Raw genomic sequence first — 19,555 nt, forward strand, 5'->3', positions numbered from 1 at the left:
TTACCGCAGAGGAGAGATCGGGAAGGGATGTGGTTTTCTTATTGGACGGCTCTGATGCCACAATAAACTCATTCACAGCAATGAGGGACCTTGTCCAAAGTGTCGTAGAGACTCTGAGTTTGGATGACGACAAAGATCGCGTCTCCCTGGTTCAGTACAGCAGGGATGCAGCAGTCCAATTCTATCTCAACACGTACTCGACCAAGGGCGAGATCCTTGACATTGTCCGAGGATTGAGGCCCAGAGGTGGAAGACCTCTCAACACCGGAGCAGCTCTCCAGTACTTGAGGGATAATGTCTTCACAGCCTCTGCCGGCAGCAGACGCCTTGAAGGAGTCCCACAGGTCCTAATCTTGCTCAGTGGTGGAAGGTCTTCTGACAGTGTGGAAGCGCCAGCTTCTGCACTCAAACAGCTCGGAGTGCTGATTTTTGCCATTGGTACTAGAAGCTCAGATAGCGGAGAGCTGCAAAAGATAGTTCACGACCCCAGAAATGCTCTATTGGTGCCTGAATTCACAGACCTCCCAAGTGTACAAGAGCAGCTTCAGTCTTCTATGGAGGCTGTTGTGATTGACATCTCCCCAGATAAACCATCGGTAATTGGTAGGTGTACAAGTATATCGCTAACCGGGCACGGACACCTAATCCCATCCCCACTACTGGGGGAGCTAATTTCGTGTTCGCGCAAAGGTTCTGTTTATCATTTGTACTTCGTCTTTCCTCAGCGGAACCTAAAAAGGATATTGTGTTCCTTCTGGATGGTTCTGATGGCACAAGGGATGGCTTCCCTGTCATGCGCAAATTTGTTGAGCAAGTACTGCAGAGACTCAATGTGGGCGCAAACAAAGACCAGGTCTCTCTGGTCCAGTACAGCAGAGATCCAGAGGCCAATTTTTATCTGAACACCTATACCACAAAGGATGATGTTGTCAATGCAGTCAGAGGCCTTAGACACAAAGGAGGCAGGCCCCTCAACACGGGGACTGCCCTCCAATATGTGAGAGACTACGTCTTTACAAACTCCTCAGGGAGTCGGCGCACGCAAGGTGTTCCGCAGATCTTGATCCTGCTAAATAGCGGCAGGTCTTCTGACAGCGTTGACGTGCCAGCCTCTGCTCTCAAACAGCACGGTGTCTTTACAATCAGCATTGGAACACAAAAGTCTGACAGCAGCGAGCTGAAAAAGATATCCCAAGACCCTCGCCATGCTCTTGTGGTGTCTGAGCTTTCTGAGCTCCCCGGTGTTCAAGAACAGCTCTTCTCTGTAATTAGTGGGGTACTCACAGACACACCCACAACATCAACAGTGACCGGTAAGCAAGATATCGATACAAAACATACAACAGGTTGACTGTTATTTAAATGTGTATAAAGGTTCATTTTGATATTTAGCTTTTGGCGATCAGAGATAGGGATCTTAACACCTCATGTTTTATTTACCGCAGAGGGGAAACCGGGAAGGGATGTGGTTTTCTTATTGGACGGCTCTGATGCCACAATAAACTCATTCACAGCAATGAGGGACCTTGTCCAAAGTGTCGTAGAGACTCTGAGTTTGGATGACGACAAAGATCGCGTCTCCCTGGTTCAGTACAGCAGGGATGCAGCAGTCCAATTCTATCTCAACACGTACTCGACCAAGGGCGAGATCCTTGACATTGTCCGAGGATTGAGGCCCAGAGGTGGAAGACCTCTCAACACCGGAGCAGCTCTCCAGTACTTGAGGGATAATGTCTTCACAGCCTCTGCCGGCAGCAGACGCCTTGAAGGAGTCCCACAGGTCCTAATCTTGCTCAGTGGTGGAAGGTCTTCTGACAGTGTGGAAGCGCCAGCTTCTGCACTCAAACAGCTCGGAGTGCTGATTTTTGCCATCGGTACTAGAAGCTCAGATAGCGGAGAGCTGCAAAAGATAGTTCACGACCCCAGAAATGCTCTATTGGTGCCTGAATTCACAGACCTCCCAAGTGTACAACAGAAGCTTCAGTCTTCTATGGAGGCTGTTGTGATTGACATCACCCCACATAAACCATCGGTATTTGGTAGGTGTACAAGTACATCTCTCAGAGACACCTTATCCAATTCCTACTACCGGGGGAGATAGTCTCATGTTCGTGCAAAGGTTCTGTTTATCATTTGTCCTTCATCTTTCCTCAGCGGAACCTAAAAAGGATATTGTGTTCCTTCTGGATAGTTCTGATGGCACAAGGGATGGCTTCCCTGTCATACGCAAATTTGTTGAGCAAGTACTGCAGAGACTCAATGTGGGCGCAAACAAAGACCAGGTTTCTCTGGTCCAGTACAGCAGAGATCCAGAGGCCAATTTTTATCTGAACACCTATACCACAAAGGATGATGTTGTCAATGCAGTCAGAGGCCTTCGACACAAAGGAGGCAGGCCCCTCAATACGGGGACTGCCCTCCAATATGTGAGAGACTATGTCTTTACAAACTCCTCAGGGAGTCGGCGCATGCAAGGTGTTCCGCAGATCTTGATCCTGCTAAATAGCGGCAGGTCTTCTGACAGCGTTGACGCGCCAGCCTCTGCTCTCAAACAGCACGGTGTCTTTACAATCAGCATTGGAACACAAAAGTCTGACAGCAGCGAGCTGAAAAAGATATCCCAAGACCCTCGCCATGCTCTTGTGGTGTCTGAGCTTTCTGAGCTCCCCAGTGTTCAAGAACAGATCTTCTCTGTAATTAGTGGGGTACTCACAGACACAACCACAACATCAACAGTGACCGGTAAGCAAGATATCGATACAAAACATACAACAGGTTGACTGTTATTTAAATGTGTATAAAGGTTCATTTTGATATTTAGCTTTTAGGCGATCAGAGATAGGGATCTTAACACCTCATGTTTTGTTTACCGCAGAGGGGAAACCGGGAAGGGATGTGGTTTTCTTATTGGACGGCTCTGATGCCACAATAAACTCATTCACAGCAATGAGGGACCTTGTCCAAAGTGTCGTAGAGACTCTGAGTTTGGATGACGACAAAGATCGTGTCTCCCTGGTTCAGTACAGCAGGGATGCAGCAGTCCAATTCTATCTCAACACATACTCAACCAAGGGCGAGATACTTGACATTGTCAGAGGATTGGGGCACAGAGGTGGAAGACCCCTCAACACTGGAGCAGCTCTCCAGTACTTGAGGGATAATGTCTTCACACCCTCTGCCGGCAGCAGACGCCTTGAAGGAGTCCCACAGGTCCTAATCTTGCTCAGTGGTGGAAAGTCTTCTGACAGTGTGGAAGCGCCAGCTTCTGCACTCAAACAGCTCGGAGTGCTGATTTTTGCTATCGGTACTAGAAGCTCAGATAGCGCAGAGCTGAAAAAGATAGTTCACGACCCCAGATATGCTCTATTGGTGCCTGAATTCAGAGACCTCCCAAGTGTACAACAGCAGCTTCAGTCTTCTATGGAGGCTGTGGTGATTGACATCTCCCCAGATAAACCATCGGTAATTGGTAGGTGTACAAGTATATCGCTAAAACCGGGCATGGACACCTAATCCCATCCCTACTACTGGGGGAGCTAATTTCGTGTTCGCGCAAAGGTTCTGTTTATCATTTGTACTCCGTCTTTCCTCAGCGGAACCTAAAAAGGATATTGTGTTCCTTCTGGATGGTTCTGATGGCACAAGGGATGGCTTCCCTGTCATGCGCAAATTTGTTGAGCAAGTACTGCAGAGACTCAATGTGGGCGCAAACAAAGACCAGGTCTCTTTGGTCCAGTACAGCAGAGATCCAGAGGCCAATTTTTATCTGAACACCTATACCACAAAAGATGATGTTGTCAATGCAGTCAGAGGCCTTAGACACAAAGGAGGCAGGCCCCTCAACACGGGGGCTGCCCTCCAATATGTGAGAGACTACGTCTTTACAAACTCCTCGGGGAGTCGGCGCACACAAGGTGTTCGGCAGATCTTGATCCTGCTCAATAGCGGCAGGTCTTCTGATAGCGTTGACGTGCCAGCCTCTGCTCTCAAACAGCATGGTGTCTTTACAATCAGCATTGGAACACAAAGCTCTGACAGCAGCGAGCTGAAAAAGATATCCCAAGACCCTCGCCATGCTCTTGTGGTGTCTGACCTCTCTGAGCTCCCCAGTGTTCAAGAACAGCTCTCCTCTGTAATTAGTGGGGTACTCAAAGACACACCCACAACATCAACAGTGACCAGTAAGCAAGATCTTGATACAAAACATACAAAAGGTTGACTGTTATTTAAATGTGTATAAAGGTTCGTTTTGATATTTAGCTTTTAGGCGATCAGAGACAGGGATCTTAACACCTCATGTTTTGTTTACCGCAGAGGAGAGACCGGGAAGGGATGTGGTTTTCTTATTGGACAGCTCTGATGCCACAATAAACTCATTCACAGCAATGAGGGACCTTGTCCAAAGTGTCGTAGAGACTCTGAGTTTGGATGACGACAAAGATCGCGTCTCCCTGGTTCAGTACAGCAGGGATGCAGCAGTCCAATTCTATCTCAACACGTACTCGACCAAGGGCGAGATCCTTGACATTGTCCGAGGATTGAGGCCCAGAGGTGGAAGACCTCTCAACACCGGAGCAGCTCTCCAGTACTTGAGGGATAATGTCTTCACAGCCTCTGCCGGCAGCAGACGCCTTGAAGGAGTCCCACAGGTCCTAATCTTGCTCAGTGGTGGAAGGTCTTCTGACAGTGTGGAAGCGCCAGCTTCTGCACTCAAACAGCTCGGAGTGCTGATTTTTGCCATCGGTACTAGAAGCTCAGATAGCGGAGAGCTGCAAAAGATAGTTCACGACCCCAGAAATGCTCTATTGGTGCCTGAATTCACAGACCTCCCAAGTGTACAACAGCAGCTTCAGTCTTCTGTGGAGGGTGTGGTGACTGACATCACTCCAGATACACCATTGGTAATTGGTACGTGTACAAGTACATCGCTCATAGACACCTTATCCAATTCCCACTACTGGGGGAGCTAGTTTCATGTTCGCACAAAGGTTCTGGTTATCATTTGTCCTTCATCTTTCCTCAGCGGAACCTAAAAAGGATATTGTGTTCCTTCTGGATGGTTCTGATGGCACAAGGGATGGCTTCCCTGTCATGCGCAAATTTGTTGAGCAAGTACTGCAGAGACTCAATGTGGGCGCAAACAAAGACCAGGTCTCTCTGGTCCAGTACAGCAGAGATCCAGAGGCCAATTTTAATCTGAACACCTATACCACAAAAGATGATGTTGTCAATGCAGTCAGAGGCCTTAGACACAAAGGAGGCAGGCCCCTCAACACGGGGGCTGCCCTCCAATATGTGAGAGACTACGTCTTTACAAACTCCTCGGGGAGTCGGCGCACACAAGGTGTTCCGCAGATCTTGATCCTGCTAAATACCGGCAGGTCTTCTGACAGCGTTGACGTGCCAGCCTCTGCTCTCAAACAGCATGGTGTCTTTACAATCAGCATTGGAACACAAAGCTCTGACAGCAGCGAGCTGAAAAAGATATCTCAAGACCCTCGCCATGCTTTCGTGGTGTCTGACCTCTCTGAGCTCCCCAGTGTTCAAGAACAGGTCTCCTCTGTAATTAGTGGGGTACTCACAGACACACCCACAACATCAACAGTGACCGGTAAGCAAGATATCGATACAAAACATACAACAGGTTGACTGTTATTTAAATGTGTATAAAGGTTTGTTTTGATATTTAGCTTTTAGGCGATCAGAGACAGGGATCTTAACACCTCATGTTTTGTTTACCGCAGAGGAGAGACCGGGAAGGGATGTGGTTTTCTTATTGGACGGCTCTGATGCCACAATAAACTCATTCACAGCAATGAGGGACCTTGTCCAAAGTGTCGTAGAGACTCTGAGTTTGGATGACGACAAAGATCGCGTCTCCCTGGTTCAGTACAGCAGGGATGCAGCAGTCCAATTCTATCTCAACACATACTCGACCAAGGGCGAGATCCTTGACATTGTCCGAGGATTGAGACCCAGAGGTGGAAGACCTCTCAACACCGGAGCAGCTCTCCAGTACTTGAGGGATAATGTCTTCACAGCCTCTGGCGGCAGCAGACGCCTTGAAGGAGTCCCACAGGTCCTAATCTTGCTCAGTGGTGGAAGGTCTTCTGACAGTGTGGAAGCGCCAGCTTCTGCACTTAAACAGCTCGGAGTGCTGATTTTTGCCATCGGAACTAGAAGCTCAGATAGCAGAGAGCTGCAAAAGATAGTTCACGACCCCAGATATGCTCTATTGGTGCCTGAATTCACAGACCTCCCAAGTGTACAACAGCAGCTTCAGTCGTCTATGGAGGCTGTTGTGATTGACATCACCTCAGATAAACCATCGGTAGTTGGTAGGTGCACAAATACATCTCTCAGAGACACCTTATCCAATTCCTACTACTGGGGGAGCTAGTCTCATGTTCGTGCAAAGGTTCTGTTTATCATTTGTCCTTCATCTTTCCGCAGCGGAACCTAAAAAGGATATTGTGTTCCTTCTGGATGGTTCTGATGGCACAAGGGATGGCTTCCCTGTCATGCGCAAATTTGTTGAGCAAGTACTGCAGAGACTCAATGTGGCCGCAAACAAAGACCAGGTCTCTCTGGTCCAGTACAGCAGAGATCCAGAGGCCAATTTTTATCTGAACACCTATACCACAAAAGATGATGTTGTCAATGCAGTCAGAGGGCTTAGACACAAAGGAGGCAGGCCCCTCAACACAGGGGCTGCTCTCCAATATGTGAGAGACTACGTCTTTACAAACTCCTCAGGGAGTCGGCGCACGCAAGGTGTTCCGCAGATCTTGATCCTGCTAAATAGCGGCAGGTCTTCTGACAGCGTTGACGCGCCAGCCTCTGATCTCAAACAGCACGGTGTCTTTACAATCAGCATTGGAACACAAAAGTCTGACAGCAGCGAGCTGAAAAAGATATCCCAAAACCCTCGCCATGCTCTCGTGGTGTCTGAGCTCTCTGAGCTCCCCAGTGTTCAAGAACAGCTCTTCTCTGTAATCAGCAGGGTATTCAGAGACACACCCACAACACAAACAGTTACTGGTAAGCGAGATCTCGATCATAAAAATACGACAAGTTGACTGACATTAAAATGTGGACACAGGATCATGTCCATATTTAGCTTTGAAGCCATCAGAGGTGGGGTCTTAAAACTTCATGTTTTGTTTACCGCAGCAGAGAGACCGGGAACGGATGTGGTTTTGTTGTTGGACGGCTCTGATGCCACAAGAAACTCATTCACAGCAATAAGGGACTTTGTCCAAAGAGTCGTAGAGACACTGAGTTTGGATGATGACAAAGATCGTGTCTCCTTGGTTCAGTACAGCAGGGATGCAGCAGTCCAATTCTATCTCAACACGTACTCGACCAAGGGCGAGATCCTTGACATTGTCAGAGAATTGAGGCACAGAGGTGGAAGACCCCTCAACACCGGAACAGCTCTCCAGTACTTGAAAGATAATGTCTTCACACCCTCTGCCGGCAGCAGACGCCTTGAAGGAGTCCCACAGGTCCTAATCTTGATCAGTGGTGGAAGGTCTTCTGACAGTGTGGAAGCGCCAGCTTCTGCACTCAAACAGCTCGGAGTGCTGATTTTTGCCATCGGTACTAGAAGCTCAGATAGCGGAGAGCTGCAAAAGATAGTTCACAACCCCAGAAATTTTCTATTGGTGCCTGAATTCACAGACCTCCCAAGTGTGCAACAGCAGCTTCAGTCTTCTATGGAGGCTGTTTTGATTGACATCACCCCAGATAAACCATCATTATTTGGTAGGTCTACAAGTACATCTCTCAGAGACACCTTATCCAATTCCTACTACCGGGGGAGCTAGTCTCATGTTCGCGCAAAGGTTCTGTTTGTCATTTGTCCTTCATCTTTCCTCAGCGGAACCTAAAAAGGATATTGTGTTCCTTCTGGATGGTTCTGATGGCACAAGGGATGGCTTCCCTGTCATGCGCAAATTTGTTGAGCAAGTACTGCAGAGACTCAATGTGGCTGCAAACAAAGACCAGGTTTCTCTGGTCCAGTACAGCAGAGATCCAGAGGCCAATTTTTATCTGAACACCTATACCACAAAGGATGATGTTGTCAATGCAGTCAGAGGCCTTAGACACAAAGGAGGCAGGCCCCTCAACACGGGGGCTGCTCTCCAATATGTGAGAGACTACGTCTTTACAAACTCCTCAGGGAGTCGGCGCACGCAAGGTGTTCCGCAGATCTTGATCCTGCTAAATAGCGGCAGGTCTTCTGACAGCGTTGACGTGCCAGCCTCTGCTCTCAAACAGCACGGTGTCTTTACAATCAGCATTGGAACACAAAAGTCTGACAGCAGCGAGCTGAAAAAGATATCCCAAGACCCGCGCCATGCTCTTGTGGTGTCTGAGCTCTCTGAGCTCCCCAGTGTTCAAGAACAGCTCTCCTCTGTAATCAGCAGGGTAATCAGAGACACACCCACAACACCAACAGTTACTGGTAAGCAAGATCTCGATCCCAAACATACGACAGGTTGACTCATTAAAATGTGGACACAGGCTCCTGTTGATGTTTAGCTTCAAAGCCATCACAGGCGGGGACTTAATACCTCATGTTTTGTTTACTGCAGCGGAGAGACCGGGAAGGGATGTGGTTTTCTTGTTGGATGGCTCTGATGCCACAAGAAATTCATTCACAGCAATGAGGGACTTTGTCCAAAGAGTCGTAGAGACACTGAGTTTGGACGACGACAAAGATCGTGTCTCCCTGGTTCAGTACAGCAGGGACCCAGCAGTGCGATTCCATCTCAACACGTATTCGACCAAGGGCGAGATCCGTGAAATTGTCAGAGGATTGAGCCACAGAGGTGGAAGACCCCTCAACACTGGAGCAGCTCTGCAGTACTTGAGGGATAACGTCTTCACAGCCTCTGCCGGCAGCAGACGCCTTGAAGGAGTCCCACAGGTCCTAATCTTGCTCAGTGGTGGAAGGTCTTCTGACAGTGTGGAAGAGCCAGCTTCTGCGCTCAAACAGCTCGGAGTGCTGATTTTTGCCATCGGTACTAGAAGCTCAGATAGCGGAGACCTGCAAAAGATAGTTCACGACCCCAGATATGCTCTATTGGTGCCTGAATTCACAGATCTCCCAAGTGTACAACAGCAGCTTCAGTCTTCTATGGAGGCTTTTGTGATTGACATCACCCCAGATAAACCATCTGTATTTGGTAGGTGTACAAGTACATCGCTCAGAGACACCTTATTCAATTCCTACTACCGGGGGAGCTAGTCTCATGTTCGTGCAAAGGTTCTGTTTATCATTTGTCCTTCATCTTTCCTCAGCGGAACCTAAAAAGGATATTGTGTTCCTTTTGGATGGTTCTGATGGCACAAGGGATGGCTTCCCTGTCATGCGCAAATTTGTTGAGCAAGTACTACAGAGACTCAATGTGGGCGCAAACAAAGACCAGGTCTCTCTGGTCCAGTACAGCAGAGATCCAGAGGCCAATTTTTATCTGAACACCTATACCACAAAGGATGATGTTGTCAGTGCAGTCAGAGGCCTTAGACACAAAGGAGGCAGGCCCCTCAACACGGGGGCTGCCCTCCAATATGTGAGAGACTATGTCTTTACAAACTCCTCAGGGAGTCGGCGCATGCAAGGTGTTCCGCAGATCTTGATCCTCCTAAATAGCGGCAGGTCTTCTGACAGCGTTGACGCGGCAGCCTCTGCTCTCAAACAGCACGGTGTCTTTACAATCAGCATTGGAACACAAAAGTCTGACAGCAGCGAGCTGAAAAAGATATCCCAAGACCCTCGCCATGCTCTTGTGGTGTCTGAGCTTTCTGAGCTCCCCATTGTTCAAGATCAGCTCTTCTCTGTAATTAGCGGGGTACTCAGAGACACACCCACAACATCAACAGTGACCGGTAAGCAAGATCTCGATACCAAACATACAACAGGTTGACTGTTATTTAAATGTGTACAAAGGTTCGTTTTGATAGTTAGCTTTTAGGCGATCAGAGATAGGGATCTTAACACCTCATGTTTTGTTTACCGCAGAGGGGAAACCGGGAAGGGATGTGGTTTTCTTGTTGGACGGCTCTGATACCACAAGAAACTCATTCACAGTAATGAGGGACTTTGTCCAAAGTGTCGTAGAGACTCTGAATTTGGATGACGACACACGTTGCCCAGAACGCTGATAATCAGCTCGAAGCTCATTGGCAGATGCTAAAGTCAGACGACAGTCTCAGTACTGGCTAGACTACAGGCTGCCAAGTCAGCGAATTGAGTCTGACTTCAGATACCAGAGTACAGTCATCAAGCTGTGAGGACAGTCTATCTACAGCACGATGCCAGTCATGCTATCGTGAGCGAGAGTGTACAATTCTGGACTAAGGAGTAGTGTCCTCATCGAGTACGGTCAGAGCTCTACATAAGATCTCTGCAGCGAGCTGAGCAGATTCTCTATCAGATGCAGAGTTGCTATACTGCAGAGTAGAAAAGTGCAGACAGGTAGTCTACATGAGCTCTCAAGCTGAAGGTCCAGCTACAGACGGCCGCAACCAGTCTACGTATATGCAGTCATTTCATACTACTGCACGCGAGTCTCATAGTATGCAGATACACTGACTGACAGCGATGTCAAATCAGTTCGACAGTCTCTGACTAGGACTCGTCCACAAGTGACTACAGTGACTATACGCGACAAGCGTCAAGTAATTACTGAATCTAGGCTAGCAGTACTGCAAGCTGGATTACAGACAGTTAGATTATCGTTAGCGACATGAGATCAGGGATCGTAATCATCGATGCATGAATTGTCAGATCATGAGAGCTTAGCATGGCACAGAGTCAGTTCCGATTAGATCAGCGTCATGACATCAGACGAGATCCGCATCGATCAAAGTCCATGGATGCACAGCCATGTCACAGACAGTCTTCAATAGCAGTACGAGTTGACGATCAGCATGAGTTGAGGGCCAGCAACCACGGGTCGAGTCATTGCTAAGCGCTCTGCCAAGATCCATGATGCTCGCATGTCAAGCTGTCGTCAGAACTGAGACTTCCATGACAGCTCATGGATGCCTAGCGTATGCCCAAGCGTCAAGTCAGTCAGCGCAGCTCATGCTAGACCTGAAGCCAGTACAAGTACAGATGCCGCAGCTAAATCATCAGTGCATGCTATGCGTTTGCAAGTGACATTATGATGTCTTCAGTAGTACCAGCACTAACAGGACTATTCGTTTACGGACTGTTTCATCAATGGTATCTCATCGATTAGTGTAGTAGTCAGAGACTCTATTGGCAACTAGAACCAGATGCCATGGTCATGACATCAGCTCTACGAGATCTGCAGGATCAGAAGCAAGCTTTGTCTAATACAACCGTCAAGATCGGTTGTGATCAGGGATGCATCAGCAGAGACCATAGAGACGACGCAGATCGACAGTCAGAGTCCGCCAGATGACGCAGTTCGACAGACTAGTCAGTATTCAAGCGGCTCGTCATGCAAGCTGAGATCCACAGGACAGACAGCACGCTGAGCCTGATGTTAACAGCTCGAGTTCGCAAGTGCAGATTGCCTCTGAAGCGACCTGACCAGTCAAGCTAATCGTAATCTAGATAATCAGACTAACTCACGTAGTGCTGTTCAGATCAGTAACTAGCGACTCACACAAAGGAGGCAGACCCCTCAACACGGGGGCTGCCCTCCAATATGTGAGAGACTACGTCTTTACAAACTCCTCAGGGAGTAGGCATGCGCAAGGTGTTCCGCAGATCTTGATCCTGCTAAATAGCGGCAGGTCTTCTGACAGCGTTGATACGCCAGCCTCTGCTCTCAAAAAACACGGTGTCTTTACAATCAGCATTGGAACACAAAACTCTGACAGCAGTGAGCTGAAAAAGATATCCCATGACCCTCGCCATGCTCTGGTGGTGTCTGAGCTCTCTGAGCTCCCAAGTGTTCAAGAACAGCTCTCCTCCGTAATCAGCAGGGTAATCATAGACACACCCACAACCCCAACAGTTACTGGTAAGCAAGGTCTCGATCGCAAACATCCGACAGTTTGACCAATGTTAAAATTTGTACACAGGCTCGTGTTTATGTTTAGCTTTGAGGCCATCAGAGGCAGGGTCTTAATTCCTCGAATTTTTGTTTACAACAGAGGAGAAACTGGGAAGGGATGTTGTTTTCTTGCTGGATGGCTCTGATGCCACAAGAAACTCATTCACAGCAATGAGGGACTTTGTCCAAAGAGTCGTAGAGACACTGAGTTTGGATGACGACAACGATCGCGTCTCCCTGGTTCAGTACAGCAGGGATGCAGCAGTCCAATTCTATCTCAACACGTATTCGACCAAGGGCGAGATCCTTGACATTGTCAGAGGATTGAGGCACAGAGGTGGAAGACCCCTCAACACCGGAGCAGCTCTCCAGTACTTGAGGGATAATGTCTTCACAGCCTCTGCCGGCAGCAGACGCCTTGAAGGAGTCCCACAGGTCCTAATCTTGCTCAGTGGTGGAAGGTCTTCTGACAATGTCGAAGCACCAGCTTCTGCTCTCAAACAGTTGGGGGTTCTCATTTATGCCCTGGGTACCCGGACCTCGGATAGCAGAGATTTACAGAAGATAACCAATGATCCCAGATATGTTGTGTCTGTATCTGAATTCACAGAGCTTCCCTCCGTCATGAGCAGGGTGCTCAGTACTCTGTCCATTAATTTAACGCTTCCTGGTAAGCAAGATCTTTATCACATTTTTTTTCACCTGTAATTTTCAGGAAGTAAATTCATGTTTAATGTGATTTATGTATCTTATGGCTCTTCGGGCTGTCAGAATTTCACTCTGATACCAGTGCACCAGTCTGAGTGTGCTTCTGTTCGGAGAGGCAAAGTATGATGCTCATTCATCAATTCCTAAGCAGCAGCTTATCAACTCTACAGCTGTTTTCTGTTTCATGGAACTGTTTCTGGGAAGCTTAAGACTACCGTTTGTATTTCACTCAGAAAAACAAAATACTCACGCACTATTTTACTCTTTCCTTAGCTGAGACACAAGGCCCCCAGAGAGACATCGTCTTCATCATCGATGGATCTGATGGCATTGGAAGGGATTTCCCAATCATCCAAGAGTTCATCCGTAAAGTTGTGGAGAATCTAAACGTGGGTGAAAACTTGATCCGAATCGGTGTGCTCCAGTTTGCCGATTATCCGTATGCGGACATGTACCTCAACACACATCCGACCAAAGACGACGTGTTGACTGCAGTTAGAGGTTTAAGGCATCGTGGAGGAAGAGGGCGTAATCTGGGTCAGGCTTTACAATTTGTCAGTGACGATATGCTGACAGCCGCACGAGGTAGCAGGAAACAAGAAGGTGTACCTCAGTTTTTGGTCGTCGTCTCCAGTGGGTCTCCAACAGATGACATCAATCGTCCGGCATCTACTCTCAAACGATCGAGAGTTATTCCGTTCACCATTGGAACAAGGGATATGAACCCCCAGGATCTGCAAATTGTGTCCTTTGTACCTAACTTTGCCTACATTGTCGATGATCTTCCAAGCTTGGAAACGGTCCAGGGAAACGTCATCAGTAGCCTGACTGAATTATCCGACGATGACATCGCCAGGATCATCCCGCAATTCCCAGTTATTGAAGGTAGCTTTCTGTTTTACTGCACTAAGGTGAAATTGATTGTCGTGCTGTTTTGTACCACCACCAATAGCCAAAACCTACGTAAAATGATTATTTTTCCCACACTCCCAAGAAATCTTTATGAAAGGCTCACAAAAAAATTAATCCACCACCCCAAACAATAGAATGCTATTGTTTTAACGCTGATACACTGATAAGTATGGATCAATTATATGTCATTAATTATAGTAATAACACATTTCATTTATAAGCGACTTTCAAAACTCTCAAGGTCACTTTACAGTCACAGGCTAAGTTTTTTTGTGGGTGAGCAACGGCAGCCACCCGCCAGCGTTCACTCAACCCGGAAGTAAATAGATAGAAAGCTAGCTAGCCAGTTAGTAGATATCTAATAGATAGCCAACAGATAGCGAGCTAGATAGCTAGCCACCTACATAGTTACAGGATATAGCTATTAGAAATCTAAATAGATAGAAAGCTAGCCAGCCAGCTAGTAGATAGCTAATATATATCAAACTAGATAGCTATATTGATAATAGCTAGCTAGCTAGCGAGTAGCTAGTTAGCTAATACACAGAATGTCACTAATTAAATAAATACACAGAATTGAGTAGCATCACCATACTCAGTCAGCAAAAGTAGTCTTTGTTATCGTGGAGTGAATCCCGAAAAGGTCCAAATCGGACGGAGTCTGTACAAGCAAAACATTCAGCTTTTGGCTAAAATGTAAAATAAATGTCAGGAAAGCCTACTAGAACATCCAATGGTTCACATGAACAGCACACTTTCAATTAATATACATGTAACATCCAACTTACGACTGAGTTCCGTTCCCACCAAACGGTCGTAAGTCGAAATACATTCAAAATGTTGAATAGAGACTTGGAGGCTAAATGACTCGCATACTCCCCCCTCTGGTGCCATCACACGGTCGATTGCTGTGTGAGAGTTAAATGCTGGCTTGCTAGACAAATTTGTCGTACGCGTTGCCAGCCTGCTAGCGTGTTGCAATGCCAGGCATAAAATTACAATTTTAAAAATAGGGTCTGGAGGTCATGGTCGTAAACATGGGTGGTCGTAAATCGGATGTTACCTGTAAATAGAAAAGCGAACACCACTTTTATTTAATTAGCTGATGTTGCGAAATATATCGCCAATTATACCTCATTTCCATATATTCTTATTTGTTACAGAAATTGTTCCAAGCACAGGTGGAGAAAAAAGAGACGTCGTGTTTCTCATTGACGGCTCAAGTACAGCACGAAATGACTTCCCTTCCATTCGCGAAATGATCAAAAGGGTCGTGGAGAGGTTAGACGTTGGACTGGATAAAGTCAGAATTTCTGTCGTGCAGTACAGCGACGACGCAAAGGTAGAATTCCTCCTCAATGAATTTTCCACTAAAAACGAGGTACGCCAGGCTGTAGCTCAACTCCGAAGCAGAGGAGGAAGTCGTCTGAACACAGGGCGAGCTCTTGAGTGGGTCTCTCGAAACATCTACCAGCGCTCCGCCGGAAGTCGCATCGAAGACGGAGTGCCTCAGTTTTTGATTGTAGTAACCGGTGGAACCTCTAGCGATGATGTTACAACCCCAGCAGACCAACTTAAGAGAAGCAACGTTGCACCGATCGCCATCGGTTCGAGGAATTCAGACCCGGATGAGCTGAGGAAAATTTCCTTGAAGCCTGAGCTGGCGTACACCGTTGAAAGTTTCCAGGACCTTCCAGCCGTGGAACAACAGCTCATTGATTCAGTCAAAACAATATCCGCTATTGATATCGTCGAAAGCTATCGCCCTCCTGATGTGGTCTTAGGTAAGCGTGGATGTTTAATTGATTTGGCTGGAAGTGATCATTATAAATGCTCGTTTTGTTGCTCTTTGCAGATGTGTTAGACGTCGGGCGAAAGGACATCATTTTCCTCATTGATGGCTCAGACAACACAGGTGTAACGGGAATCGCTCACATCCGTGACTTTATCTTGAATCTCATCCGACAACTCGACGTGCAACCTGACCAAGTGCGCGTAGCCCTCGTCCAGTACGCGGACCGAGTCAAACCGGAGTTCTCGCTCAATTCCTACGACGCCAAACCAGACGTTATCACGGCCGTTAGAAAACTTCGTCAAATGGGCGGCCGTTCCTCCAACCTCGCTGATGCGATTGAATACGTCATACAGAATGAGTTAAAGCCCTCCGCCGGTGTCCGTCCACTAGAGGCCTCTCAGCATCTCGTGGTTCTCACCGGTGGACATTCCCCGCAAGATGTGTCTCTTTATGGGCCATTGCTTAAGGGATCTAAGGTCAACTGTATTGGTATTGGAGCAAGTGGAGCAGACACCAGGCAGCTTGCCCAAATTGCTAAGTCGCCAGAAGATGTCCTTCAGGTTCCTACGTTCCCCGGCCTGCCAGCAATCAATGACAGATTCGTGGCAAGACTGAAAGGGAGCGACCTTGTTGATCCCACCCCAGATGAGATTCCCAGTGAGTGTTGACAGTATTAGCATATGTTAAAGCGGCAAGAATAACTAATAACATCCTTTTGCCTTCTTTGTCTCTAGCACAAGGCCTGCCTGCACCCAAGAAGGCTGATATCGTGTTTTTGGTGGATGGCTCCATAAACCTGGGCAGACAAAATTTCAATAAAGTCATGGCCTTTGTGGCCGAACTAATCGATCTCTTCTACACCGACAGAGACAACCTGAGGATTGGACTGGCGCATTATGGCACTGACGTGTCGGATGTGTTCTACCTCAATACCCATAAAAACAAGCCGGATATTATTAGTGCCATTGAACGCGCAGACTATCCAGGGGGCCGTAGATCCAACACGGGGGCGGCCATTCAACACATACAAAACGTTCAATTCTCCAAAGAAAGGGGCAGTCGTAAAGATGAAGGCACTGCTCAAATCCTCATGGTTATCACGGGAGGACCCTCTTCTGATGACAGCAAATCGGCCATACTGAACTTAAAGAACAGCGGTGTGAGAGTCTTTGCCGTTGGTGTGGGTGACGCGGCGACTGAGTTGGAGACAATCGCCAGTGACTCCTCCACTGTAGCCAGAGCCAGAACCATCCAAGAGCTCTCGGAACTCAATGAGCAAATTCTAGGGACGTTAGATGACGAAGTAAAGGGCAAACTTTGCGTTGGTGTACAGGAAGCTCCCAGAGGTAAGAAACGTTCCGGCATGATTTCGATGATCGATTAAATATGGCAGTAAACCGACAGAATGAACTGCGTAATTCCATGGGAAATTTGTTAAATCAACGAACGGTCTAAAAAATGAGAACCGACGTATGGCAAATTGTCTTTTCCAGCTTGCAACCTGGAGGTGTTAGTCGGCTTTGACGTTTCTGCCCAAAACATATTCAGCGTGCAAACCAACCTCCTGAACAAGATGGCGGCCATTCTGCAGAGGATCGCCAAAATGTCGACCGTCAGCTGTTCCTCGGGACAGATTCCATCCATTCAAATCGGCATGCTCGCCATCGATTCAACCGGGCAGCCGGTCCAGGTGGACTTCTCTAACAATGCCGACAAGCTCTTGGACGCCTTCAGAGCCCTTCGTGCTCGCGGTCCCTTCGTTCTCAGTGGCAAGACCATCTCGGCTTACACTGATAGATTCAGAAACAGACAGGATGATACCGTCAAGGTGAGATATAGGATGATACCGTACATATGGTGTCAGTACTGCCAAACCTTGGTTCAAAACTACAAGTTTTCAGACTCAATTTATTTTTGCATAATGGGAGGTACAATTATTCGGTTCCAGCACTAATAGCAGTGTCTGAAATAACCTCTGCAACTTTTACGTCAGGCGTACAACTGACAGAACATCTCCACCCGGATGACCGACAACTTTTTTGACAGAAGAAAAAAAAAACAATGAAAGATTTTTTTCAAATCAAACGTTTGCTTTTTTCAATAAAGCAAACGTTTGAACGAAGTTTTCGAAATCGGAATAAATTATACCGATTTTAAAATCTTTGTTTGGTTTGGAAATTTTGGAATTTTAGTTCGTTTGGCAATTTGCATAGTCAGCACGTGAGCCAATCAGAAGCCTGCTTCCCGACTTTCCCAAACGTTATAAGGTCGTGCATTTGCGTATCATTTTCCAAAGCAGATGCACTGAACCTCAGCCCCAGAAGATTCAAAAGAAGCTAAAAAAATTTATGACGCTACAAAACGTAAACGTACATTATCCCGTGACTGTAAAGTGTCCTTGAGAGTTTTGAAAGGTGCTTAGAAATTAAATGTATTATTATTATTAAAAGCATAGTGTAAAGATGAGTTCACGTGGCTTGTAGCAGACGACGCAATGCAAACATTGCATTGTACAACATGCCGAACAGTGTATGGACAAACGACACCAGGAGCAAAATCATCAGCAAGGGATATTTCCGATAAATTAAACAAGGGAGCATTCGTGGTTGGTACATCTTTAATAATAAAAAAAATCCTGAACACTTTGCAACAATGTTTTTTTGCGTAGTCGTCTTATTGTGTTTCAAGTTGTGAAAAATGGGGCAGGCAACTTTTAAGAGTTGTCTGCCCTGGTGGCCAGTAACTTTTTGTCATGAGTTTCAGACACTGCTAATAGTACAATGTTTTGCTTTTCTCAATGGATTTAGTTAAGAAAACACAAATCGAACAATTAAGGAATGACGTTTTAGTGTAATCTTTTCATTCCAGGTTGTTATTCATCTGACTGACGGGATTGATGCACCCTATCATGAAATGAGAAGACGAGTGGACGAGCTCCGGCAATCAGGTGACTGATCCGACTCTGTCGTGCAGAAATCTGTAAAGCATTTGCGAATGAGTTTTCAATCCTGCTCCCCGAGGGCCACTGTCTCGCATATTTTCCAATCTTACATGTGGTTAATTCATATGAAAGCAGTAAAACTATTTTCCACCCACCACGGGTGGGGAAGGAACATATCCTTCACGAAGAATGGGGGTTTGACATAATTACTAAAGACAAATCTTCCAATCTACAACCAGGAGTCCACAGTCTGATCCTGGTTGGGCTCGAACGAGTGCCCAGGTTTGAAGATGCTGCATTGTTGGAATTCGGCCGTGGCTTCAGGTACACCAGACCCCTACGACTCAACGTCCTCGACTTAGACTACGAGCTCATGGAGGAATTGGTAAGTGGCTAATTTCAGCGTGCAGAACAGTAACAAAAATGGTGAGCATTCACGACCACAATGTTTTTCCTTCACGTTACTTAGGACAATATTGCAGAGAGGGAATGCTGTGGAGTACCATGCAAATGTACGGGAACAAGGGGAGACCGAGGGTCCGTAGGAGTTGCAGGACCTAAGGTAATCATTGGTCCAACAAATGAGATCCAAATACTCTAAAAAGTCTTTAAAAATTCTGATAATTGTGCTTGGGATTTGGTCCCTTAGGGTCGCTCTGGTGGTCCAGGAAGCCAAGGACATCCTGGTGATGAAGGTGGACCGGTACGCTTATTTTCGGTCCCTTTTGGTCATTGTTTACATAACACCACATACTAAACTCATATATTGGATCATTCATTGATTTCATTTCTTTATCGTCACTATCTGATAACAGGGAGAACGAGGTCCTCCTGGCGTGAACGGGACTCAGGGCTTCCAGGGCTGTCCTGGACAGAGAGGTTTCAAGGTAAAGGGAATTATCAAATTATTGATTGATTGATTCATTGATTGATTGGCTTTGAATTGTTGTTAAAGAAGAACCGCCAAAGCCGTGAATTTTGAAATAATAAATTTGGCAGACAGAGCGATCTGGTGGTAGTAGTACCTAATAGACCATCAAAAATGTCTGAAAAAAAGTCTGGAATTCTGTTTTGAGGAATCAATTTTAGGGTGCTAATGCAGTCCTCAAAATTTGATTATTCTCAGGCCAAATATGAATGATAGTTTGTTGTTTCGTC

General features: G+C 46.8%; 1 protein-coding gene across 1 annotated transcript in view; it reads left to right on the plus strand.

The window, feature by feature from the left end:
* LOC148894468 (uncharacterized) overlaps positions 1-19,555 on the plus strand; it is a 62,153-nt gene that overhangs the window by 26,322 nt on the left and 16,276 nt on the right. The window contains exons 20-43 of the mRNA XM_089002923.1: positions 10-603; positions 726-1,313; positions 1,446-2,039; positions 2,155-2,742; positions 2,876-3,469; positions 3,594-4,181; positions 4,315-4,908; positions 5,024-5,611; positions 5,745-6,338; positions 6,454-7,041; positions 7,174-7,767; positions 7,883-8,470; positions 8,601-9,194; positions 9,310-9,897; positions 13,023-13,634; positions 14,825-15,445; positions 15,517-16,113; positions 16,191-16,802; positions 16,950-17,284; positions 18,325-18,403; positions 18,637-18,782; positions 18,867-18,959; positions 19,047-19,100; positions 19,213-19,284. Of these exons, the coding sequence (XP_088859049.1) occupies positions 10-603; positions 726-1,313; positions 1,446-2,039; positions 2,155-2,742; positions 2,876-3,469; positions 3,594-4,181; positions 4,315-4,908; positions 5,024-5,611; positions 5,745-6,338; positions 6,454-7,041; positions 7,174-7,767; positions 7,883-8,470; positions 8,601-9,194; positions 9,310-9,897; positions 13,023-13,634; positions 14,825-15,445; positions 15,517-16,113; positions 16,191-16,802; positions 16,950-17,284; positions 18,325-18,403; positions 18,637-18,782; positions 18,867-18,959; positions 19,047-19,100; positions 19,213-19,284 (11,495 nt within the window). The remainder of the gene's footprint in view (positions 1-9; positions 604-725; positions 1,314-1,445; positions 2,040-2,154; positions 2,743-2,875; positions 3,470-3,593; positions 4,182-4,314; positions 4,909-5,023; positions 5,612-5,744; positions 6,339-6,453; positions 7,042-7,173; positions 7,768-7,882; positions 8,471-8,600; positions 9,195-9,309; positions 9,898-13,022; positions 13,635-14,824; positions 15,446-15,516; positions 16,114-16,190; positions 16,803-16,949; positions 17,285-18,324; positions 18,404-18,636; positions 18,783-18,866; positions 18,960-19,046; positions 19,101-19,212; positions 19,285-19,555) is intronic.

The sequence above is a fragment of the Hippocampus bargibanti genome, linkage group LG08, assembly GCF_051943395.1.
Source record: "Hippocampus bargibanti isolate YZ-2025 linkage group LG08, ASM5194339v1, whole genome shotgun sequence".
NCBI lineage: Eukaryota > Metazoa > Chordata > Actinopteri > Syngnathiformes > Syngnathidae > Hippocampus > Hippocampus bargibanti.